The 27,510-nt window shown below is 45.9% G+C and overlaps 1 protein-coding gene across 1 annotated transcript in view; it reads left to right on the forward strand.

Moving 5' to 3' along the window:
• COL25A1 (collagen type XXV alpha 1 chain) overlaps positions 1-27,510 on the forward strand; it is a 314,902-nt gene that overhangs the window by 71,947 nt on the left and 215,445 nt on the right. The window contains exons 3-4 of the mRNA XM_086962004.1: positions 24,224-24,295; positions 25,288-25,404. Coding sequence (XP_086818130.1) covers positions 24,224-24,295; positions 25,288-25,404 — 189 coding nt within the window. The remainder of the gene's footprint in view (positions 1-24,223; positions 24,296-25,287; positions 25,405-27,510) is intronic.

Consider the following 27,510-nt stretch of genomic DNA (forward strand, 5'->3'; position numbering starts at 1 on the left):
GCCGCCCCCTCAGCACTTGGCCAACTAGCCTCACTCAGCTGTGTCCCAGTGGCCCCGCCGCAATGCTCCCAAGTGTGGGTCGGCCTCACATGCCGGCCGCGCCGCCACCGGTGCAGCGCGAGTGAAGGGCTCGCTCTCCTGCCGTTCGGGGAATCAGATGGGGGAGGGGCGCCGCTCGCACCAGACCTTTACCGCCGTCCACCTCTTCCGCTACTCCGGTCCCGCTCTCCTGGGCCTCTCTCCTGCGCACCGCTGCGCGATGGCCCCCCAGGCTCCTCAGCCGGTCCAGCGCCCCACACCGCTCCGCTCTCAGAGCTCCCGTCCTTATGGCTCCGCCATCTTGCCTTTGTCCTCCGGTCACGCCGATCGGGACGCCAGGTCCGTCCGCAGTCAGCGCCCAGGGTCCCGATGAGGATCAGATGCCTCCTGCTGGGTCAGCGACCCTATAAAAGCTCGGTTTCAGCCGCCAGGTAGTGCGGGGCCAAATATTGCAGGATAAAGACGGGACTCGGCGCGGAGCAACTCGCTCACGCAGCCATCCCGGTCGGCGCCGAAACCACGCCCCCGAGCGTGCCTAGAAATATCTGGCAATGTCATTAGACATTTTTACTGGTTGCTACTTTCCTAGTGCAGAATAGCACAATGTATTCGTACATTTACCAGTGCTTAATTTGTAAACTAAAAATAAGTGCCAGGGCTCTCATCAGGAGGACACTGCACCTTGATCCTCACATTGCCCCTGCCATGCTGCCAATGATAGTACAACACAACTACTAACCATCACACTCCTACAAGTGTAACAATTCAGACTATTTCATGCCCCCAAAGCTATAAGAATGGCTTGGGCGGCAGGTAATAGTCATTTTTAAAGTATACAGCATTACTATTTAGCTGGGTTGTGGTCGTCTCTAAGTTAGCCAGACAGTGCTACCTTGTGGCAGGCTGTTTCAAGCGCTGGTGCTGATAAATAAGTGCCGGTGCTGAGCACCAGAAAACACCAGCTCAAATTAAGCACTGAAATTACTCACTGGGAAAAGGCAGTCGTTATGTGTAATTAATTTGCACACATGTTTTCTTTTTTCTCTAGACAGAAAAAAATGTTTTCTTTGTGAAATGACGCTTTCCTCTATACCGTCATGAAGTTTGAGGGTGTTCCCTTTCCCTTCTTGAGCTAAAAGGGCATTGACTCCAGTCCTTTGCTAGAGAACACGTAGAACTATTAGCAGGATGGTACGAGGTGGACGCTCACACATTCTAAAGGAAAACCATGCAGTAGTAAATGCCTTTACACCTGCCAGGTAGTCTTTTATGGATAACTGATAGGTGTAAATACAGCCATTTTTGACTCGATTCATCTATGCATACTAAAAATAATTATATGCAAACTGACCATGCCATACTGAAAAAAAAAAACCAATATACTTATTTTGCAAACAGATTTAGTAAATACCTTTCACGTTTCGCTTTCAATTTTATCACTGATCATTTGATTTTTCCTCAATGCAAGCTTTTCTTTCGCACTAGTTCTAAGTTGGAGGAGGTTTGAGGAAAAAGCTGTCTTTGAATTATTTAGCACTCCTTGCATTTTTTGCTAAAACAATGAGAGACATGATAACCAGTGGAGAGTATCTGAGCTGATTAAAGCTTTTATCATGTGGGTATTTTGCAACGTAGAATTTTTTGGGTGGAGAACAAAGAACATGCATTATCCAGTAGCTTACTTTTTTGCAGTGGAAAAGGTTTATCTGAGAGTTTTTTGTTTTTGTAGTTTTCTATAGGGCAAACTCGACCCGAAGGTATTAGAGCGCTTTACACAAGGACACAATCATTTTTTGTAGGCACAGGGAGATTAAGATATTTACCCAGAATTAAAGGATTTTGAGCCAATGCAGAGACTCAAACCTGGTTCTTCACTTCCAAAGTCATTAGCTCTGGCCGTTACGACACATTCAATCCCGCTCTGAACACCCCCAAACGAAACATTTGGCAGCCCAATTGGGAAAAGGCACATGAGTGTAGCATAACAGTGCAGCACACTATTATGCAAGGCACTATTATGCTAATATTTGTTTACTTCTATGCAACTTGTTATAAGGGCTGTGGGAGAGAGGAAAATGAGACAGAGAAGCAGCAATTACGGGAAGGGACAAGAAAAAAAATAATCAGAATAAAAAACTGAGTGAGAGAAAGAGAAGCAGAGTGGGCAAGGAAGTTGTAGACAGACATAACCTCAGAGTGCGTGCCAGCATACAGGCCTTTACATAACAAGGAACATGTGCCCTGGGAGGGACCTTGACTGCCAACCAGGGGTGTTTTTAGGGAAATGAGCAGTCCCCTCTCCCGTGTCCACTGAAAACGGGCTCTGGGGAAGCTTCCCTCTTGCTGGTTTAAAAGTCAGCTTGGCTAGTGGAAGGGTGAGATTTTGATCAATATCTTATCTCTATCGATCTAAAACCCCGGTCTGGTCGACTGAACCTTTATTGCCTGTCTTTGAGGAAAGAAAGTGCATCTCTTACCAAGTTAGTTCTCCCAATAAAGGACTCTGCTCAAAGGATCACAAACAACTTCTAGCTTTCAAAGGTTTATTATAAAGTCAAGATAAGTTGTAGATACAAGCATCTCAAAATGAGATTAACCAGATACACAGGCCCAACTACGTACATGTGTTCTCTGAAAGCCCTCAGACGAACAACGGAAATTACCAATACCAATTCTAAGAACAATAGTGCTATTAGCATAGACACATATTGAAATCTGTCGGTCATTACAGGCGGAGGGAAAATACAGGTTAGGCTGTCCCTACCCTGCTCTAGATGGTATCCCTACTTAACCAGGTCCCAACCTATCAAAAGGTGTCAGCAGTGAATGACCCCCAAAGGAAGTCATCCACTCTCAGTCTCTTGGTGAAAACCTAAAGTCCTCCAATCATGGCCCCTCTCTGCCTACCCATCCGCTCTCTAAAGGGTCCTCAGGCTTCTGCTCTAACTCCACCCAGGGGTGCTGTCCCTAATACAAAAACACAACAACATTTAGGACGCCCCTCGCGAGACGCCCCTCACGTGGTGTAGCTTCTGGCTTTTTCCATGATGAGGCCTTGTGGTTAGAGTCGACCTTGCTTCTCAGACGCTTCTCCGGCCCGCTGATACCCCTTAAACATTCCGGAACCCTCCTCCATGTCTGGTCCATTTCAAGAACAGGCTTCTATTCATATTTAATAATTGAATACCCCCTTTTCTCTTCCAGACAGACATTTGGAGCCAAATCCCAAATCTTATGGTTTTCCAACTGCGTTGCAACATTCCCCGGTCCAGACTAATACGTGTAAATCAACGTTTAAGGCTTTCCAGCTCTACAACAGTTTTATAATATTCAACTTCTTCTTTACTTGTTAGCATGTTAATACTCTTATTCTACTGATTAAGTAAACACATCTATAAATCAAACCCTACTCATTATTTCTAAACATTAGTGCAATCCACATTGTGCATTTTACTCTCCTTTCCCCTCCCTCCTAGCTCTGGCCCTGAGGCCTACCACGTTCAACGATTCCGTATGCCATCTTACATTTTAGCAGCTACACAACATGGATTCAGGAATAATCACGTTTAATAAGCCTTATTACTTCATACATTTCTGTATTAGTTCCACTTCTATTTAAACTTCTATATTAACTACACATCAGAATATAACTGTGGCTACTATCAGCACTCATGGCATTTCTCTTCATGATTTGTGCTTACTACGTGTAAGTGTGATGCCTTTCTACATTTTGGTCAGTTTGCGCTCTCTCAGTTCCCCCCTTTGATGACCTCTCGGGGTCATCACTAAATATTTAAACTGCGGTGATTGCTAGCATAACTCGCTTCTGAGTTTCCAGAGCCCTCAGACTCCGGTACTGACTATCTTGTATGGCAGCCAATCTCTGCAGCTGCTTTCTCTGAGCCCTCGCTGACCTTCTGGCTTTGTTCCATTTAAATACCCTCACCAAACCCCATAACACAATTCCACAGATCAATATTATGATGATAGGTTTTAGTATTTTCCACACAAAGCTTTTGCCTAAAGCGGTGAGCCAGCTTCCAGCTTCACTCATTCCTTGGCCCACCTTTTCCCAGACATTTTCCCTGCTCAGGTCTTCAATCTCCTTGTGAATATCAGTTATATTTCTAATAACTTTCTTAAGGGGCTTTGAATTGTCTGGAATGTAAGTACAACATTCTTGGACCTTCAAAGCCTTACAGACTCCGCCCTCTTTTGCTAGTAGGACATCTAACGCAAGGCGGTTTTGAAGAACCATAGCCCTTATCGATTGCATCTCTCCTTCTACTAGCATTAAGGACTGAGCAGTGCTAGCAGACAACCTGTCTACGACTGTTGCTAGCCGTCTAATTTTAACATCATTAAGAGCTAATCCCAGAAGTGGGAACACAGCTCCAAAGACATCTCCGACCATTTCTGCACTCACATCTCTCCTTCCTCTCGATGATGTCTTGCCCTCAATGATCTCTAAGTCTTGGGCATGATATATTTTAGGGAAGATAATTGCCAAATAACATGAGCCATACCAATTATCAGGTAGCCTCACGTAGGCATTTCTCCCACATACAAAATATACATTAGGAATCACCTGCATTCCCTTCAGGAAGTCTTTGGTGTAGTACTCCAAATTGAAAGCATGTTCACAGCTAACCTCCCCCACGTATACATTTTCATAATACGTTTTGGCTCTATAAAGACACAACTTTCCTCTCTGCGTTCTATCTAAAGCTATTGGACCACTACTACCCTTTCTCTTGTGTGCCTTTTCTTCTTCGGTCCAATCTGTTTTCCATCGTCCTGATTTTTTCAAAATCTTTTGTCTCCTATTCCGATCATCCACCTGCCCTATGAACTTTTTCTCGACTTCTGACACCTTGCATGTCAGGTTATTTCTGCGGGCATGTGAGGTATCTAAAGTAATCCAAGGAATGAAAAACTTTGCCAACCTGTCTTCACTCTTCCAGTAGTCCCACTTATTCATCTGTTTGTAATTTGGGACTTCTGGTAACACAGAATCATAATTGGAGAAATAATAGTCAAAACTATCTCTCCCATAAAATATACTAAGCAACAAGCTACATGTAATGCCATATGTCAGCGGGAGGTGATGATATCTAATGCCTTCATCTACAGACGCCGGCAACTGCATGCAGACGTAACAATCCTTGACCTCCATGGCATCCACGTATTCGTACAGTAATTTAGCATAAGCATTTGACCTAAAGTCACCTTGGGACTCATCCACGTGTAACCTGAGGGCTTCTGCAGCCAATAACGCTTTCTCGTGTGTGTTTTCCCCTTTCTCACCAGCAATAGTGGGTGTAAGCGCTTCTGCAGATGCCACATCAGTTACCTTTGCCTCCTCCTCACGTCCCTTTACATAAGAGACTGTTACCACTAAAGCTATTAGTATAATCACTCCTACTATTAGTGTACCTATTATACATTTCGCTCTGCGGTTCCGGGTACCGGCCTCCATTTCGTCAGATAGTGTGGTTCTCTCTCAACTCAGCACAAAGTTCCTTTCTTTTTCGTTCCTTTACTGTCTCTTTTTCTCCTTTTGTCCTGAGAACCACGCAACTGGAAGCTGACAACCCTTTCCGCCAAAGTTCTTTTTAGTTCAAAATACAGACAACCCTAGCCCTTCTCCGTCATCTCAGGGAGTGTCCCTAAGAATCTCTGCTTCCTAGGCGCTAGGTAATCTTCTTTTCTTCACGCTTATTTACAAAGTCTTTTAAGCATCCACTATCAGGCGCTCGCCTGCAGCTTCAACAGCAAAATTCAATATTTCCAGGCGAAGATTGTGCTCTTCTGCGGCTGATATCTTTGTACCAAAATCGGGGAATTGCAATTCTGTGAGAAACATGTCCTTTATCTTGCTGAGGCGGGGAGGTCGGGGAAGCATAAATGTCAGTGACCCTTCTTGTTCAACTCCGGGTACTAACAGTTGTATCTCCACTGTTACAATGGGCTCAGAACTGGACACCACCACCGCTCGGATCCTCCCTGTCACTGGCTTCGAAGCCATCTGTCGCCAGGTATGTCCACTCAGGGGTGGAGTATCTTCTGTTAGGCACACGCACTCTTCTTGACCTCCTCAACTCCGGTGCTTCAGCGCCCTGAGCACCTTCTTCGGGGTCTGAGTCTTCGGATATCGGAGGAAGGGTTCTCTCCGGAGTTGACCTTAGGCTAGAGCTCCCTCTTTGCGGCCAATCAGCTTCTCCACGTACCCTTCTACTCCGTTTTCTTCTTGTTCTTTCACGCTCTCTGTCAGACCTGTCAGCGTCTGACTCGTACTCCCAGTTACTTTCACCTTCAGTAGCGTCGTCTGTCTCACTGTTGTACTGACCGTCCTCAGCTTGGTCAGATTCGTTCCCTGCTTCCGCTGGCACCTCTACAGCTTGGCTAGCCCCCTCTGTGGCTTCTCGGTCCTCAGCTGGACGTCTATCCGAGAGAGGAGCTGTTTCTTCCAGAGGTGCTGGAACTCTTCGCGTGTGCGACGCGTGGATCCAGTTGGGCAGGCTTCCCACCTTCACTGCCGTATTTGTGGTCAGGATGATCTGGAAAGGCCCACGCCAACGAACATCCAGGCAGCTGTTTCTCACGTGCTTTTTCACCAGGACCCAATCCCCAGGAAGCAAGTCGTGACAAGGGTCCTGGCACGACGGTACCTCGGCAGCCTGCACCTGAAGGGACACAGAATGAATGGCGTCAGACAGCCCCTTACAATAGTCCAGGATCATATCATCTGTGATGCTAATCAGTGCAGCAGTTGGAACAGATGGTAACCTCATTGCTCTTCCCATTAACACCTCATGTGGTGACAACCCCGTTCTTCTGTCTGGGGTACTGCGGAGGCTCATAAGAACCAATGGCAACGCATCAGGCCAACTCAAGGATGTTGATGAACACACCTTTGCAATTCTGGCCTTGATGGTGCCATTTATTTGCTCCACAATTCCTGAAGCTTCTGGTCGATAACTGCAATGTAGTTTTTGGTCTATATTTAAAGCGGCACAAATCATTTTCACAAGCGAGCTGTTGAAATGCGTTCCCCTATCTGATTCCAAAGAGGCCGGCACCCCGAAGCGCGGTATAAGCTCCCTAAGCAGTAACTTAGCCACTGTGAGGGTGTCGCACCTGCGTGTAGGATATGCCTCAACCCATCTGGAGAACACACAGACAACCACCAGGATATAACGGAGGTGGCTGCACCTTGGCATTTCGATAAAATCTATCTGCATTCTATTGAATGGACCTCCTGACCTCCCTATGTGGCTTAGTGCAACTGGTGTCTTTTTCCCTACATTCAACTGCTGGCACGTCACACAACGCTGGCACACTGCTTCGGCTGCTACTCTGAACTTGGGGTTGTACCAGGTCTGTCTAAACACTCTCAGCATAGCGTCTCTTCCTAAGTGGACAGGACCATGTATGTGTCGGGCCATTGGGCTCACCATTTCGTTGGGCAACACTGCTCTGCCATCTGCTGAGACCCAGAAATGGGCCTCACCCACCACACATCCTGCCTTCTGCCATGTCTCTTTTTCACAGTCAGGAGCGTTCTCTTGCATCTCCTTCAGTTCGTCCCAAGTATCAACAGTTTCCAATATCATAGCTAATTCAGTCCTTACATTTATTCCACCCACCTCCACCTCTGTGAAAGAGTATCCTGTCTCCGCGCAATACCGTGCGACTTCGTCGGCATATCTATTGCCTTGTGACACGAAGTCCATATTTCTGGTATGCGCGGTACACTTCACAACAGCAATACCTGCTGGACATTGCAATGCCTCTAACAGTAGGCGCACAAACTCTCCATTGCGAATGGGAGAGCCTGAAGAGGTCATGAACCCTCTTTGAGACCATAACTGCCCGTAATCATGAACTACCCCGTAACCATATTGACTGTCAGTGTATATGGTGACTCGAATTTGATTGCTTGCCAGGCAGGCACGCGTCAGGGCAATAATCTCGGCTACCTGAGCGGAGTGTACTCCTTCCAGGCATCCAGCTTCCACTACTCCAGTAATTGTGCAAACAGCATAAGCTGCTCTCAACTGCCCAACTTCGTCTCTTACACATGAGCCATCGACAAAGAAAATTTCATCTGGGTCGGTCAGTGGCTCATCTACGATGTCGGGTCTTGGTTTGGTGCATAGTTCAGTCACATCGAGGCAGTCATGGTCTGTACATTCATCATCATCCTCAATATCGTTTGGAAGTGGCATCAAGGTAGCAGGATTTAAAACAGAGCATCTCCTGAGGGTCACGTTCTCTGCAGCAAGAATGACTTGCTCATAGCGCGTGAGCCTGCTGTTTGTCAGATGCTGTGTTTTGGTCCTGGTCATCAACAGTTCAACAGAGTGGGGCACATGCACCTCTAACGGGTGCCCCATTACAATATTTTCACACCTCTCAATGCTGACACCTGTTGCAGCAACGGACTTGAGACATCCGGGCAACGCTGCGGCTACTGGGTCTAAGGTAGCCGAGAAGTAAGCGACTGGTCTACGGGCATTCCCATGGATTTGGACTAACACAGACAGCGCGCATCCCTCTCTCTCACAGCAGTAGAGCAAGAATGGTTTATCGTAATCCGGCATTCCCAGAGCTGGAGCACGACACAAGTCCTCTCTCAGCTGCAGGAACGCCATCAAACAGTCCTTGTCCCATGGTACCGGATCACTCACTTCCTTGTGCGTCAGTTTTTGCAAGGGCTTTGCCTTCAGTGAAAAGTTTGCAATCCACTGTCGGCAATATCCCACCATTCCTAGGAACATTCTGACTTCTCTCTGAGTTTTAGGCGCGTTCATTTTCATGATGGCCTCTATCCTGTCTGGCGACACCTTTCTCTTACCTTTCTCAATTCTGTGTCCCAAGTACTGTACCTCTGTCAGGCAGTACTGCAATTTCCCCGGGGACACCTTATGCCCATTTTCAGCTAGGTGATTTAACAAAGCAATAGAGTCCTGTCTGCAAGCTTCTTCTGTTTCTGACGCCACAAGGAGGTCGTCTATGTACTGGACCAGAACTGACCTCTGGGGCAGCACTAGACTTTCAAGATTTTTCTTTAAGAGCTGGTTGAAGATCGATGGGCTTTCTGTATACCCCTGGGGAATACGACACCATGTTAGGACGCGACCTTCCAGCTTAAATGCGAAAAGAAAATGGCTTTCTTCGTCCAAAGGGATCGAAAAGAAAGCCTGGCAAAGATCAATCACAGTGAACCATTCTGCTTGGAACGGTATCTGAAACAGTATCACTGATGGATTCGGTACCACTGGACAACACGAAACGACTATGTTATTAATCTTTCTGAGGTCCTGCACTATCCGAAATTTCCCATTTGGTTTCTGCAAACCCATAATCGGGGAGTTACATGGACTACCCACGATTTCCTTCAGTATTCCCTGCTTAATCATGGACTCAATCACGGGTTTTATGCCTGCAATCGTTTCTGGAGTCAATTTATACTGAGGGGTCCTAGGGAACTCAGCATGTGGTTTTACTACAATTTTCACTGGGTCTACTCCTTTCACCAACCCAATCTCTTCCCCAGTGAAATCCCATACTTCTGGAGCAACTGTCTCTCTCAAGTCCCAGGGGAGCTCGTCTACTGTCAGAGTGGGATATAGTTCCACACATATTCTGGAATTCGCGACTTTAAAGTCTGCATCATCATCATTTGTCAGTACCTCCACTCCTTGCGGTGTACAGTATATAGTGCAGTTCAATTTGCACAAAAGGTCTCTTCCTAGCAGACATACAGGACTAGAATCGCAAACCACAAACTGGTGCTCCTCACTGTACCTCCCTATTTTCACCTGCACGGGCTCAGTCAAAGGACTGGTCATTCTCTTGTTAGCGACCCCCACCACTTGTATGGTCTCCCCCGATATAGGCAGGCCTGGAACTGCGGCTGATCTGATCGTGGATCGAGTGGCTCCTGTGTCCACTAGAAATGTCGTGGGGAACCCTGCCACTTCGGCCTCAACATAGGGTCCCCTTTGGTCTACCTCCAGAGCTGCCCCGAGGACGCAGTCATCTCTTTCCACTCTCTGTCCAGTTAGTGGGTCCACATAATAGCATTCCTCTCCTCCTACAAACAGGGGCATCTGTCTATATGTCTTACCCATAGTCCCTACTCTGGGTGCTTGCGGGAACTGGGCTCGGGGAGGAGGCCCCCCTTTGAGCACCTTTCCCTGGTATTGCGTTATCCCTCTCGTAGGCGCACTCTGGGTCTCTTCCTCTTCCACCTCTTGGTCTCCTATCTCAACATTATAGGGACACTCGCGTTTCCAATGCCCCACCTCGTTACATTGGTGGCACCTAGTCGTTTTCTTTAAGGTAGCTATATCTATCCTGGGTCTAAAGGTGGAGTTCTCCTCATTGCCCTTGTTCTGGCTGTATTGTTTCCTTCCTCCAGTACCTGTTCCTGGTTGCTGTTGCTGTGGTCCCCCTTTCCCCGCTGCCTGCATCTGTACCACCATCAGTTTCTCCTTTAGTTTCTTAGCCTTGGAGTCTATCTCATCACAGCAGTACCTGGCATACCTCAGTATTTCGTCTAGGGGTTTATTTTGCCAACAAATCAGGTGTTGCTGGATCATTAAACTGATATCCGGCCTCAGGCCTAGGACAAATTTGGACACAAACTGCCCTATGTCCCTCGGATCCATTACATCCAGACCGCTATACTGTTTAAACGCCTTCAGCAATCTCTCATAGTATTCGTGTACTGTCTCTTTGGGCTCCTGTCTTGTTCGGTCAATTTTTACCCAATCTATGTCTTGCATTGGCACTTTCTCTTTCAGCCACGTCATTACTCTTTCGAATTTTGCCATCACACTTTCGGACGGCCCATTAGTCCTAGCATCTCTGTCTGGCTCTATGATGGGCCACTCAGCGCTAACCTTGCATGCGGTCCACAAATCTCCTGGCACTACTATGTCAAACAGCGTGTTCAAATCTATCCATAGGACCTTTGAGATTTTTACGAATCTCTCAACTTGCTTATACCACTCCACAGGGTTTTCCCGCAGTTTGGGGAATGAGGTGGTAAAAGCAGCTAAATCCCCCCTACTCCAAGGGACGTGGACATAGGTTCCATTGGCGACTTCCCTCAAAGGGTACGTTTCTACTCCCTGCTGTCCTCCTGGTGTCATCCCAAGTGTACTTCTCCTAACGGTCCCCCTCTTGGACCACCTCTCTTCCCACTTATCTAGGGCCCTCCACGTCCTTATTCCAGTGATCAATTCCCTTATGTGTGTTTTCAAACCGATGGTCCTCCTCTCATCTAGATCTCGGTCTGTGTAATGTAGCCTGTGGTTGCCCTGTAACGCTTTGGTTCTTGACAAGTCTACCATATATTTGCCTGCTAGTTCGACTAATTTCTCATGGATTGTTCTCGCCTTTCGAGTTACGTCCTTTGCCATGAACAGAATTTCATCCTGCTCATACATGTCCATTCTTTCTAAGGGCAGAGTACCGTCTACCATGTCATCCAGATCTGACTTTAAGCTGGAGACATCGAGTCTTTTGGCCTTTATTTCTGCTCGCAATAATTCCTTCGAGGGAGGTTGACAGGTGTCTCTCCCATCCCAACTCCGGGCTCTACGTTTGGGTTCTGGAGAGTTGGGGAGTGCTCTCTCTTGTTCCCATCTCTCCAGATCCCATGCTCGGCCATCCGATCTTGGAAGGTGATGGAACACAGGCCTGTTACCCCCCTTCTCACCTTGCCCATTCTCTCCTCTCTTCTCACAGTAAATCTCTCTGCTACTCTCCCTTCGGTCTCCATTCTCCCTTGGCCTCGTATCACTCAGTATCTGATACGATCCTTCCTGGTTTCCCGTATTCCCTGGGCTGCGCTCATGTCCGTCGTCACAAGGACTATGGTGTGGCCTCATGCAACCCCCACTCTGTTCTCTCCTGCCGGGCACACAGTGGATGCACTTAAAGCTGTCCCTGTACTCCCGAGCCCTCCTGTCTTCTCCATTATGTATCGGGCGAGACACCCCCCCGTTCTCTGGGCCCCCATCCTCCAGGTCCGATCTATCTCCACTCCGGGCCCAATGGGTGTATCTCCTACTGTCCTTCTCCCTCCCGTCCCACTCCGGACTGCTCTCTTCAGCCCCGCAGTGAGTCCGGGCCCTGCTGTCCTGACTTTCCCTTTCAGCTTCTGCCGCTATGATGTTCTTTTGAGCCTCGACTGCCTCATCCCATTTCTTCATGTACTCGCTGAACTCTTGAAAAGACTTCCGTCCTGGTCCCCTCATATCCTCTGGCCATCTAATATCCCCCAAATCGCCTGTTGTGTGTACTGGGGTGCTCCAATCTCTTGGTATCGGCAACTGACTTGGGGAGTTGATCGTATCTTTCCTTCGTATCATCTCTGCTCTTTCTCTGTCCCTTCTTACCCGTTCTTCCCCTCTAGCCCTGTCTGGGTCATATACCGACACTATAGGACCTATGGTAACAGGTACCTGTAGTGCATCAGGTAATGCGTAGGATGTGGCACACGCCGTTTCTGGCGCTCTTTGCACCACAAACCTCCCGACCACCTGTTGCACTTGGCTAGGCTGGGACAGTTCTTTCTTTGCAGCGGGATCCCAATCGGAACTGGGAAGCGGCCCATGCTCTCCTGCATTGCCCCCCCCTTTCTCGCCGTTCTCGGCATCTCCCCCTGCTCTGTTATACGGAGGTGGCCTGTCTGTCAATAATCTGTTTATCAGGCTGTCCTCTGTCTCGCTCTCGTCATCCTCTTCTAGGGGGCTTTTGTTCCCGGGCATCTCTAACACTGGATACAATTTATTTACTTCCATGTTATGCACCCTCCATCTTTTAGCATCCTCATCCCACTTGGCATCCTGTACTGCCCTTACCGAACGTTTCACTCTTTCTTGCCGTCTGTTCATGTTCTTTTCATGCGCTGTCCTAATCCATGCATTAAGGGCTTCAAACTGAGTTGGTCTAGGCAAGGGTCTAGTTGCGGTCATAATTGCTTTTAGTCTGTGCAACACCTCTAATCTGAACGTCCCGTATTTCGGGAACGTAAGTTCCTCATTTCCATCTGTCATCCTACTCCACTCTGAGATCCACAGAATCGTGTGCAGCCCAACATTTATCCCCATGAAATGCGCTGGCGTACCCTCCGGCGGGGCTTCTTCCCCTTCATACGATCCCCTGCGCTTTCTTTTAAACAGCGCTCTTAACCATTTAAAACACTTCATAATTATGCGCAAAATTTCCAGCTTGAATACTTTGTTTACTTCCTGATGACAATCCACCAATCCTAGCGCGGCTTTGCTAGCTGGCCTATCGCAGCGCGGTCTTTTACCGGCCGGCCAATCCCAGCGCGGCACTTTCTGACGTCACTAGTCTCCGCTTTGCAGCAGCACCCCTCCTTTCTCAGCTCTCCTCGCGATCATGCATGCGTCCCATTCATACACCGAAAAATGACTACTTCCGACCAAGCGGTCACTTCCCTCGACTGTACGTCCACAGTCTATCTGTAATTGTCAACTCAACTGACGAGATGTCTATCGTCTCTCTGATAGGTTCTTTTCACACTCAGTAACTTCCGACCAGCGTCCGTTACTCACGCACTCACTCTTACGTTCCCCCTATCTGGTCCTTCGGGTGATCACTGATACCTCATGACCCCCTTCACACTAGTTAACAATTACTCTGAGTGTCCGATACACCCGAACCACTTAAGCTCTCCTTGAGCTTAAGATTTCCACCGGTTGCGCGCGCTCACAACCTGTTCCACAGTCTCTCTACAGTCGTTCAACTCCGCCAGACATTACAACATAGATACAATACAAAACACCGCAATCTTAACACGCATGACCCTTTATACTCACTCTCGACCGATACTGCTGCTTTTCTGTCTCACGTCATCCGGTCCTTCTTCCGCGGGCGGTTCTTCCGATCATCGATCTCTAGGGGCCTGGGGGTAATCTAACCTGGCCTAGATCACCTTCCTCAAGAAGGCAACCATCCTCTATAGCTACCAACTGGAAGGGTGAGATTTTGATCAATATCTTATCTCTATCGATCTAAAACCCCGGTCTGGTCGACTGAACCTTTATTGCCTGTCTTTGAGGAAAGAAAGTGCATCTCTTACCAAGTTAGTTCTCCCAATAAAGGACTCTGCTCAAAGGATCACAAACAACTTCTAGCTTTCAAAGGTTTATTATAAAGTCAAGATAAGTTGTAGATACAAGCATCTCAAAATGAGATTAACCAGATACACAGGCCCAACTACGTACATGTGTTCTCTGAAAGCCCTCAGACGAACAACGGAAATTACCAATACCAATTCTAAGAACAATAGTGCTATTAGCATAGACACATATTGAAATCTGTCGGTCATTACAGGCGGAGGGAAAATACAGGTTAGGCTGTCCCTACCCTGCTCTAGATGGTATCCCTACTTAACCAGGTCCCAACCTATCAAAAGGTGTCAGCAGTGAATGACCCCCAAAGGAAGTCATCCACTCTCAGTCTCTTGGTGAAAACCTAAAGTCCTCCAATCATGGCCCCTCTCTGCCTACCCATCCGCTCTCTAAAGGGTCCTCAGGCTTCTGCTCTAACTCCACCCAGGGGTGCTGTCCCTAATACAAAAACACAACAACATTTAGGACGCCCCTCGCGAGACGCCCCTCACGTGGTGTAGCTTCTGGCTTTTTCCATGATGAGGCCTTGTGGTTAGAGTCGACCTTGCTTCTCAGACGCTTCTCCGGCCCGCTGATACCCCTTAAACATTCCGGAACCCTCCTCCATGTCTGGTCCAATTCAAGAACAGGCTTCTATTCATATTTAATAATTGAATACCCCCTTTTCTCTTCCAGACAGACATTTGGAGCCAAATCCCAAATCTTATGGTTTTCCAACTGCGTTGCAACATTCCCCGGTCCAGACTAATACGTGTAAATCAACGTTTAAGGCTTTCCAGCTCTACAACAGTTTTATAATATTCAACTTCTTCTTTACTTGTTAGCATGTTAATACTCTTATTCTACTGATTAAGTAAACACATCTATAAATCAAACCCTACTCATTATTTCTAAACATTAGTGCAATCCACATTGTGCATTTTACTCTCCTTTCCCCTCCCTCCTAGCTCTGGCCCTGAGGCCTACCACGTTCAACGATTCCGTATGCCATCTTACATTTTAGCAGCTACACAACATGGATTCAGGAATAATCACGTTTAATAAGCCTTATTACTTCATACATTTCTGTATTAGTTCCACTTCTATTTAAACTTCTATATTAACTACACATCAGAATATAACTGTGGCTACTATCAGCACTCATGGCATTTCTCTTCATGATTTGTGCTTACTACGTGTAAGTGTGATGCCTTTCTACATTTTGGTCAGTTTGCGCTCTCTCACTAGTGTGGGCATTGGGGACAGAGGCTTTCCCTTCTTCATGTCTCCCCTCACACTAAACTTTTCATGTTAATGACGTTTCTGTGCTCACGCCAGATGTCCTTCCTAAGCTAAAATGGATCACGTGCCCCACACCCAGTCCATCCTGTTACTGGGTCTAAGCCATTGTTCTGATCTGGGAGAAGCTGTGTTCAAATCCCATTAAGGTCAAAATGTTGCTGGCCAGCTGCTGGCAGACTAATGCCAATCAGCCTCCAGGAGCTTAGGGCAGGGAAAATGTAAGTTTCTAAAAGTTACTTTCCCTAAATATATATTAAAAATCCAACTTCAGCAGTGAGTTGGACTGTTAATAAAGGTGAGCAAAACACCTTTAATGACCTTTTATGCTCTTTCTTGTCAAAGTACTTTGACATTTTTTAACATCCAGCTACAGCCCTGCCAGTGAAATTTTCTTTTGAGCTCCAGTCCCTAGAGAAACATGCTAATGTTAATGTTGTACATGTTCCACTTTTAAATGTCTGACATCTTACCTTGTGGGTGAACAGAGGTACTTAGAGACTATTCATTCATATATTAAATCAGAGCTTCCCTCCTGTCAAAAAGGGTTATTTTGGCAGGTTTCACTGCAGGTTTTTAGGCCTCTGCAGTCAACCTACACATGCTAGGCCTCAAGCCATGTTTTACAAGACAACCGTGTGGATGGCACAACAGATCATGAAGTCCACAGATGGCATTTAACTTCCATGTTCAGTGTGAATTTTGTACTCATATACTAGGGAATTATATGCAAGGTAAATATATCTGTCATGGATAAGCCAGGTTAACCATGTTTAATGGGGAGCACAGACACTTTACTGCTGTTTAGCAGCGGTAAAGTGCACAGAGTTCAAAGGTCATTGAAAGTAGGGTCTAGAAAAAGGGGAAAACTCTGCGGTGACTATGCAGAAAAGGCATATTTGCAACACATATGTTATTTCAAAGATGATGAAAGCAAAAATATAGGGGTCACCATTATTGGAAACATAGAGGGTGTTGTCTACCACTAGAATAAATCCTATCTCTGGACTACATCAGACCCTGGATCCTGGATGGTCATCTTGTCGGGGAGACTTGGCCTTTCTTTTCTCATGTAGCTTCTATGCAACTTCCTCCTCAAAGACATTGCCTCAGATTAGGGAGTGGATGATCGGTCAAAAATTGGCAAGGTCATGGGTTTGAGGTTGACTTTAGTCAGCAGTGGAAACATTTGTGTGAATTTGAGGGTATTGTGAAGTTGTGTAAGAGAGGAAGTTGAAAATTCCAGCTGGAGCTAAGTGAATCACCAATGAAGATCTTTGTTAATGAAGATAGGGTGATGTTGTCACTATGCACTGTCTTTAAGGCAGTGCATGGGATGGGCCCCCGACCACTTCAAAACAAATTTAAATGGTATGAACCCACTCGGTCCCTTCGATCCTCCTCTTCTAATCTCATCAGTATACCCAGGATCAGGAAAGCCACCTATGGTGGCAGAGCCTTCAGCATAGCGGCAGCTCATCTGTGGAATAGACTACCTATTGACATCAGGAAAACAGATGAACTGATGGCCTTCCGAAAAAAGGTGAAAACATGGCTTTTCCCTAAAATCTAACTACCCAGAATTAAATGATATCCCTTCTACCCCTGATGCACAGCGTTTCAGCTATATGTACACAGCGCCAGGATGCCCATAGGGTTGCAGAGCGCTTTATAAATACTATAAATAAATAAATAAAATAAATTGTCCTCATAGGTTGTAACCTTGAGGGAACTAAGAAGCTTGAGAGATCATCAATATTGAGGGTTGTTAAGTGCGTCCATTTTGGGTTATTGTAATATGATATGGGTGGGCTGAGGGCTGTTGCTATGATGTCACTGTTGTGTCGGGTGGCCTTGAAAAAGCTGTTGAATTGAGTATTATGTTGGTAGGTCTGCTGTGGCGTTGATGTAGTGTTTGATAGCTGTGAAGAGTCCAGCTTCTATTGTTTCTATGTTTTTGGTGACGGTATAGTAGGTTGTGTTGACATCTAAGAAGATTCTTCTGCATGTGGTGCAGAATGTTTCAGGGTTTCCTTCCACCTTGTAGCAATGATTTGTTCCATTTCTAGTTCTTGTGCCTACAAATGGTATGCTTGCTGTCAGCAAACTCCTGTAATACCAGAAGGATGAAGGTTTAGATTGAGATAAGCAGGTCTTAATGAGAGTCTGGGTGTCCAAATTGGCTGACAGTGAGAGTGTTGGTTCGATCATTGACGTGCAGCGGTGTCTGGAGTGGTGTCTTGGATAGACCGATTTTGCTGAAGTGCATTGATGGAGTAATTCTTAAATGAATGGAATTGTTTCTCAGCTGTCTTTATCTGGTTGTGATGTGATGCTCTGATGTGAATGGTGTTAACTTGGATGGCAGCATGGTCTGTCCTTTCAAAGGGCAGTGTTGTTAAGCAAATTAGGTCGTGAAGAATGGTGATGCTTTTGATATGTGTCAGGAGTTAGACACAGTGTCTCAAGTCAGTGTTCAGAATGTTGTAAAGTGCTCTTTTTAGGTTGGGGTAGCTGTGTCCCATGAAAGATTAAAGTCTCCAAGAAAGATGTTTCTGGGGATTTGCTACTGAAGGACAAACTGAGGCATCCTCCATGAAAGTGGGAAGGGTTTCAGGGGAGAAAAACCCCTTCCTGTCATTGAAATAAACATAGGCCTACGAAGTCGGCTGCTGAAGGGCCAGTAGACACACTGCCTCCTATGCCGAGTCGATTGTCGGCTAGCCCGCCAAAGTTTAGTTTAACCCCTCACTCTTAGCTTCCAAAATTTGAAACATGAACAAAGTAAATCAACATTTTGATGTTCTTGTTCTTCTGTTGAGGTTTATTTGATCTCTGACACAAAGACTCATTTACCTTCATTTTTTGGCACACAGACTGCACAAGTGTAACATTATGTCCACATGTTCTCAAGGAAGTGTATGGTAATTTATGTCTCTTTTCAGGATACCAGAGTGTGATGTTTCTGAGAGAGAATGCTTAGTCACACTGTAACAATGGTTTTCATGGACATCTTCGGAATACTGAACCAGAACGCCCCCAGGAATTTGAGATGGTCTATTTTCCAATATTCTGTGGTAAATTTTTGGCCCAACCGATGCATAGTAAAACAAACAAAAAAACACATAAAAGATGCTTATTCAATTAATACACCCCATAATTAATCGCCCAAACCTTCTCTAGAAATGTGGCCCGTTTAAAAGGAGAATAACACATACAAATATTTGTCTAAATGGAAAAGATAGGCAAGCCCATCTGCACAGTGCATTGAAATAGCCAAGGCATTGCTGGATCCATGTTACCCACAACTCTGGTTGTGACACTACTGAATATAAGCTAAACCAAAGATCAAGCCTGTTGTAATAACTCTTTCGACTAAATAATCATTTCCAGCATCACTAGTCGATGAGAAAAGGAACTGGCATGCCTCCTTCCCTTGTAATTGACTCTGCTCTGGTAGCAAGTGGCAGATGGAAAGGATCCGGCTGGCGGCCATATTGAAACAGTTCAAGATCTAGCTGTTTACCATAAAAAGGGAAATTCGACAGAGCTGTTTTCTAAACTATATAGGACTTCTGCACTGTGTTTAAGTGGTGTGGGCTCATTTTAACTAATGTCTAGACAAGACAGTTGCACCTCCAAAAACTATAGACTCTCGTTCACTTGGATGCAATGTATTTGCTTAATTTCCAAAAACTGGTTGTGAGACATGCTTTTACCCTGGATTAAAAGAGGCGTGAAAGAGGCCATTTAACCATGGGTGTACTCTCCTGGAAAAACCATACAAGACCTCGAGACCTGTAGAAGCTGGCTACTGTATTTAGCCTGTGCTTATTAGCCAGGAAGAGATTTCACAGTAGAAGCCGTGCGTAGTTCTTTGTGGTCAGAGAGAATGCAGAGGTTGAACATTCAACATATACTCCACCCACCTGTGTTCTGATTGTTCCAAAAGGAAGATTGACTCTTGCATTCCCAAGAGTGCCATGTGTCTTGGTTTATCAGTCAAAAATACAGAGGATGCAAAACATGTTTAAAATGATTATTGGGAAAGAGCGAGATAGAAATACAGGGTCACTGTGTTCAAGCCTTAAACCATGGCAGGACAGAGACTACGGGGCATATTATCAAGGGGGTTTATCTCCGCTTTGTTGGCTTTAAAAGCCAAGAAAGCGGAGATAAAATTATCTCCCTATTACCTAGCGGTCGCTAACACCAGTTAGCGACAGCTAGTAGGAGATAGCGACCAAATTGGGCCCCACTTTGCATGTCAGAGAAATGTACCACTAATGACATGCAAAGTGGGCGTGCCAAGATGTTAGCGATTGGAAACAGTCGCTAACATCGCTATCTCCTATTACCAACTTTTGGAGATATTCGCGTTAAGCGCGAATATCTCCAAAAGCTAACACCTGCCCTCAGCAGTTCTTAGCCATGTTATCCAATGGGAGGTGGAGAACATGGCTAAGAGCATTAGCTTGGTAATGCATGAATATCACTGACTTCAGCGATATTCATGCATTGCGGCCGATTTTTATCGCATTTGCGATAAACTTTGGTAATACCAAGGTTTATCTGCGATAAAAATCGCCGCAGGTCGGCAATAAATTTTTGTCTTTAACCAAGCAATAGCGATAATTATCGCTATTGCTTGGTAATATGCCCCTACTTACCGGCAATCCATAGGTAGTATGCTGCAGCAATGGTGCCTTTAAGCCATATCTACGTTACAGGTGCAATCAGTAGTTAATTTGTAAAAAAAAAAGTGCTGGGGCTCTCGTCAGGAGGCAGCTAGCACCAGCCTATTTCACCTGTTAGCGCCGCCTAAAACCGAACCAACTACTGACCATGAAAGGGGGGAGAGGAAGTGACGTAACGGCCAGACCTGCTGACTTCAGAGCTGGCGAACCAGGTTTGAGTCTCGGCATCGGCTCAACAGCCTGTGATTCTGAGCAAATCACGTAGTCTCCCTATGCCTACCCTAAATGAATGTCTCCTGAACTGGTGCTCATGAAAAGCACTGGTGTTGATGATTAAGTGCTGGTGCTGAGCACCAGAAACCTCTGGATCAAATTAAGCACTGGGTGCAGTATACAAATATGAGACAACCTCAGAAGCAGAGATATTTTGTTACCTCTTTCCCCAGCCCAGGTTAACCTATGCTGTTTGTAGAGGAAAACTACCCGCCACACCACTTGATGGCACCCCGCACATCTATCTAACCATGTGTTGCTCATAGAGATGGCCCTGGTCTTAGGGTGCAGTGGCTAATAATATAACATTAACACATTGAGGGGAACAGGAATATGATGGGAGACAAAAAGTTCCCCCAAAACGGTTTACCACACTGGCCAAGAGGTAAGTGTGTTTCTGTGCAGGAGTATGCCTCGATGTAGCAGTAAGGCTATACCACTTGGGGGGGGGGCGCAAGAGCCAGAGGCAAGATTAAGAATTAGTTGTTCACAGGAAGGGTAGTGGAAGCATTCAATATGAGTGTTTAATATTGATTTATGATGATTGGATCTATGCCATATATTTGTGATATCCACATGAGATACATTTGCATACCGTGGATCTAAATTGGAATAATTTACAAAGTCAGTGGTTATAATGAAAATAAAGCACCATGGACGTCATTTAGGTGTCGCCAGGGGTCGCAGCTGTGACCCCTGGCTTGTCCTTTGCTGCCCGTAGCACTACCTTTGCGACCACTGGCCTCAGAGGTGGCAAATTCAGTGCCAGGAACACAGGGGCAGCTGGGTCTCCACTCTCTTTATTTTCAGCCAATGTTTTATTACACTAATAGTGAATACATAAAATATATTCTTCACGAATAGTGTAATAAAATTTGGAGTACAATAAGCTGGAATGAGCCCTTCCATGGCAGCTGAGGTAAGTAAAACATGTTTTCAAATGTATGTTGTGTATGTGCTTGTGGGTGAGTGTGTTTATGTGTGAGAGTGCATATGTGTGAATTAGTGTGTATTCGTGAAAGAGAAGGTGTTTGATGTCAATTTCACTACTCATGGCATTTCAGTGAATTGACATCCATATGAAGCACTGATTTGTCCCTGCACCACCTGAGTTGAACACACATGACATGTAACAATCTTCCAACAAAAGAGGTGGAAAGAAAATAGTAAAGGGAACTCTGCTGAGATGAGCACAGAAAAAGAGAGTACTGACAATACAATAATGGAGCTGAGACAGCTGAGGCTGTCTGGTAAGGACACACAAAATAAATGTAAACCAGAATGACCTTGTATTCCTTACTTGCTGTGACGTCATTCTCTTTGTCATGGATGTCCTACCTGGTAAGAGTCTGTTCTCAATGGTGCTTACCAGGTAGACTGTGTTACTGCAACCAAGCTCTAGGAGGTGCAGCCATAACACAACACTGAATGAGTTTCTTCAATCAATCAATCAATCAATCAATCAATCAATCAATCAAAACATTTGTAAAGCACACTACTTATCCGTGAGGGTCTCAAGGCGCTAAGGGGGGGGGGGGGGGGGGGGGGGGTGCTGCCATTGCTCGAATAGCCAGGTCTTGAGGAGTCTTCTGAAGGTTAGCAGGTCTTGGGTCTGATGTAGGAGGATGGGAATGGTGTTCCAGGTCTTGGCGGTGAGGTGGGAGAACGATATGCCGCCGGAGGTTGCTTTCCGGATGCGGGGGACTGTGGATCAAGACATTTTACAGGCTTTAACCCCTTCCCTGCTGGGTACATTCCCCCGCTGTGCTGGGGGAAGGAGGGGTGCGCGCAGCACCCCCATGCTCATGACGAGCTGAGCTCGTCATGAGCTACAGTGCTCCTGTGCTCATGACGAGCTGAGCTCGTCACGGCCACACCAGTTTCTTTAGAACATTCAGCACAGCAGGGGAATTAGCCCAGCTTGCGAGCGTTCTAAAGGCCATGACAAGCTCAGCTCGTCATGAGCACCGGAGCACTGTAGCTCATGACGAGCTGAGCTCGTCATGAGCATGCAAGGGGTTAAGATATGGGCAGTGGGGGAGATATAAAGCTAACATGTGCACCTGTGCACATAGTTGGAGACAGAGTTGTAGTCTGTGAGCAGTTAAACTTAAAGAATGCAACACAGAAAAAAACAGTCACTCCAATCCCTACGTCCGCTAGCTGGTGGATGACAAGAGGGTGGTCGGCCGTGTCCACGATATTGATAGATCAAGCAAGTCAGTGTTCCATCGCCGCTCCATCCTCAGATCATTCATGAGTGAGAGAACTCGCAGTTCTTGCTCACGCCTGCACGTGACATAGTAGGGATGGTTCGCTGGGATGGAACCCGGTTCTTGCAGAAGAACACATGACAGAACAGGAATGCTGATGTTAGGATTCAATTCAAATTCTCTGCATCCCACATACAACTAGCATGACTAAAATATTGGGGTTTCAGGGTATGTTTTTCTGCAGTCTAATAGGTGTGCTGTTGTACATGGTGTACTTGGATATCAATGAGAGCATCTTGAGAAGGCCTCTGCCCAGCTTTCATTGACTACTCTGCAGGTATAGAACACTACAACATGAATAAAGTGCAACATAGACAGTCTATCCATAGCCGAATGTGGTAAAGCAAAACATAGCAACAAAGAGCATCGACTCCACCTGAGAGAAAGTTTGGCACAGCGGCAAAGACTGTGATAGCTTCATTATTACATGTTGGAATTATAAGTTTCCTTTTGTGTCTTTAAAGTGTGTTTTTTTGAGTTTATTGCTTGCAGTCTGTTCATGTAACTACTGTAACTCAACAACCCAAAGCTCTGTTGTACCTTGGTTGTGCTAGGCTCATGTTTTTTTTCATTTACGTTGGTCCAGTGTAAGCTGTGTCCCTGCTGTTCTGTGTTGTTGTGTATTGGTTCCATGTTGTGTTGTGTCCCTCAGGGTCTGCCCGGCTTCTCCACAGTGGCTGCTCTACATAGCAATCAGATCCTCACCGTCAAGGTTTGTGGCCGACACGTGCATGCTCAAGTCTGGCCTCCAGCAGCATCTACGGCTACATGAACAGTTGAGTTTGGACAATTTGCCAAGTTTGTTGACCACTCATACAATCTATAAAGATCTGTCCCACAGTAATGCATAGGATCATGGACAACAAGCTGTTGATCCTGCACAGTATGACCAAAAAGAGGTTCCTCTTTATTTGTCGATCTGTCGTACTGGTGAGGACCCTCTTACCTTGCAGATGTTCTGTACGGTGTCAATACTTTAAGCCTGACTAACAAAACCACTTGCAAGGATCCATAAACCCAAAGTCTCCTTTGAATGATGCTGTTCATCTTGCCACCTTATGCTGCCTGGAGGCCTGACTATAAGTCCAACTGGTGCTTTCTCCCCGGAATCCGTGCAACCTGATGCTCACCCACCACAAACCAGGGTCTGGTAACTGGACACTAATACAATATTTTGTGTTAAGTGTTGGGCAGATTCGCGATGTCAAAATACAAAACAAAGCCTGAAGAACATGATGTGAGACTCTAGTGGAAAAGACCTTCCAGTTATAATTTGTATGAGGATGGTCTCCCCAAAAGCTGGTTGTGAGCTCGAGGCACAGATTCTGCACCTTCCGGCAAAAGGCAAAGCACCATGTTGTACCACATTAGTTATTGCATATCTAATGCTTGTATCTCTGTTTCTTCCTTGGCGCCTTCTGATGTCTTTCCTCCAACTCTCTCACCTTTGAACTCCAACTTCTGACCTCACCTGACTGATCAGATGGTGTTTCCTAAGATCAATCATGGCTTTCTCGCTGCTGATCAGCAGCTCATTAAACGCCGGCTCATTAAGGTAGTGCTTACTCTTCTAGGATTTTGAATGTTCTTCTTCTCCGCAGAGTATTGCGCTGTGACTCTTGCCATGTATCTGCTCTTGTTTGGGGGCGCGTATGAGCTTAGATCGCGTTCTAAATGCGCGCAGTGGGTATGTACTTTTTTTATACATATATGCAGGATCGTTTTATGTGATTTACAGCTCCCAGTTTCCCACTTGCTTTAATTCATGACTGGCATGTCTAATTAGAGCCCTTAAGTATATGATAGATGGACAGTATTACATTTAAATATGTGCTGACATTTCACTTTTTGCATTTTGATCTGTATGCTAAATTATTATTTCCCTGAGCATAAGCACAATCCCATCAGATAAATGCACATGTTATTAACCCCTTGCATGCTGATGACGAACCCCAGCCGTCATGCACTACGGTGCTCGTGTGCTGATGACGGCTGGGGTTCGTCATGGCCCGCCCCTGTTCATTTGTTTACCGCACAGTGGTGGAAACGGGCCAGCAGCCAAGGGGTTAAACACAATTCAATTTCCATTAGGTATATCCATTTTCAGTTGTGAAGTCATCAGTTGGGCAATATTAGCCGGTGGTAACATATTCAACGTTGCACCCCCTTTTCTAATCGACATTTGGTATCAGCTCCAATGCAGACCAAGTGCTTTGACATCCTAATCAGGGCAGGGCTTAATCTTCAAGTCCCCTAGACGTATTGCCTTAGAGTTTTGCTGAGAAAATGCCACAATGTGACACTGTTGTCCTGTCTTGGAGCCAAGAGCAGATGGCATGGAACCCTTGGACACGGCTACCCTTAGGCGTGTCTCTGTGGCTCTAGTAGGCAGCCAGCCATGCTTGCGCAGCAGTAGATCCTGACTGGCATTTAAGACCACCAGAGAAGGTCATCTAAGGGTCATATGAGGGATCGCGAAGCACATGGGGGTGGGTGGGCATTACACGTTGCAGTGCTCTAACTATGTTGTTTTTGGCTCTTGTGAAGGGTGATCAAGGACAATCAGGGCCCCCTGGACCTCCAGGACCCCCAGGCCCACCAGGCCCCAGAGGCCCCCCAGGAGACACCGGCAAAGACGGCCCAAGAGGACTCTCTGGAGTGGCGGTAAGTTGTGCTTGTTTTTTAGCTGGGGTGGCTTATTCTGCTTGCCTGGCAAATATGGATGGAAAAAAATTGCAGTTAAAGTCGTAAAAGGAGCAGAAGTAGACCAATAAAGTGAGAGGTATTTTTTCATAGATGTGCTCCCCATGCATTGCATTATGTTGTGAGTGAAGGCATTAGTTCAGCTTGGTAAGCCCACACATTACTCCATGACGTACAAGCGTCACTTGATTCCACACTGGGCTTCTGAAGTGTGTACTTTAACTACACATGGGCTATGAATATAAGTGCTCGATGCCAGACAGTGAAATAGAATCCCTTAATATGCAGCTCCCCCTTAACCCCCATTACGTATAATGCATTCCTGAAGAGCCTTGTTTGTGTTGCGTGGGGTTCGCGCCGGTGCTCTGAGTTCCTGCTTGAAAGTCAAAAGAACCCTCATTGTTTCATTTTTCCCCTATCCTGTGTGATTTATACCCAAAACACAGTGGTGGCAGGTCCTACTCTACTCTATGGCCTTTGTCAGTCAAAAATGGGATTCCTCAAACTTGTTATGTATGTTAAATAGTTTTACAGAGCGCACTATTAACCAAGAATGGGCACCTTGGCACTAAAGGCAAGAAAGTCTTGATATTGTCCATAATCTGAAATCCAAAACAGTGTACCCATCTTTTAAGGGGCATCAGCCTGCTGATGCCAGGAGAAAAAACAGGTTTTTAGATCCTTCCTAAATTTTAAATGGTTAGGTTGAGCTCGTAGGTGAATTGGCAATAGACATCAGTAGAAACCTGTCCCAATGGAACTAGCTATGTATTTACTGGTTTCTAGTTTTAGTAGCTCATTATGTGTCCTTATTACCTACACTTTTCAGTAAAATGGGACCGCCTCAAATAACAGAGATTTAAAGTGAACACTGTGACTTTAAATTAAACTGAATGGTAGGTGTCAGAGTCAAGCGCCTCCTGATGTCACTTCCTGTGACGTTAGCAGGGACCAAAGAACATGTGAAGACATTTCCAGTCACATGTTGAAGTTAGTGCAAAGGCATAACCGTATAGTGCAAGAAAAGATTGAAATAATTACAAACAACAAGGCCAGTCATGCCATTGAGCCCCAGTTAGAGATCACTATGTATTGAAAGCAATGGTCTGTTTGACAGCTGCCGCGTCAACATCAAGGCCTAAATAAGTATTAGAAATGTCAGTAGGGCCGGTTTATGAATGTACTGTCAATTCAGATCTAAAATTAAAAATCTAGGCATCCCTCCTCTTATCTGTGCTACTGCCAGAGAAAAAACACCTTTGGTTATCTAGATATCTCAGTCGCTTTATAATGCCATATGTTTGACCCTGAAAGGTCAAGCTCAGGCAGCTGAATAAATAAAACTGAGCACAGCTGTGTTGGGGGGGGGGCACTTTTTGAGTGACAACACACAGCTTATGCCCAATCAAAACATGCACTCCTGGCTCCCAACATGTAGGAGGAGTCAAATCCCCTCTTCTGGTGGTGTTTCTCACATAATTGTCTGGCAACAGCTGCACTGTCTAACCAGACCATAAAAACCCTGTTTCTTCTGGAACACCACTGCTAATTTGGGACCCTAATCTACATTAACACAAAAGCAGTGCTCCTAGGGAGGGTAACTTGCTTTTGCAGTCTATGTCCTAGTTCAGCAGTAGAATAAAGATTCACTGATATTCTGCTGCTGAACAATCGCCCTTTTACATCAACATGTTTCCCCATAGACACAGAATGAGTAAAGCCCTTTCAAAGTTCAGTCCCTATGGCAGGTTTAATTCATTTTTATTAGTTTCACTGCTGCTGGGCTGCAAGGCGGTTCCTCACTCCGCTGTTACATATATCAGAGGGTTCTTCAGCCATGCATATAGAACTCACCACTCCGAGCTGCCTCTTCATGTGACATATCGACAAAGCGGGCAGTCTCCCACATGACCGAATGCAGCTTTAATATAAGCCCTCAGTCCCCCACCCTCGACTGCGGCCTTCATGGGAAGGCTGGTGTAGTCCACCCTTTGGGAAGAGGCTGCAAACTATGGAAAACTGTGTGGTGAATATCTGCACAAGACAATTACCTTTGACACACTGCAC

The sequence above is a fragment of the Lissotriton vulgaris genome, chromosome 3_1 (assembly GCF_964263255.1).
Source record: "Lissotriton vulgaris chromosome 3_1, aLisVul1.2, whole genome shotgun sequence".
Lineage (NCBI taxonomy): Eukaryota > Metazoa > Chordata > Amphibia > Caudata > Salamandridae > Lissotriton > Lissotriton vulgaris.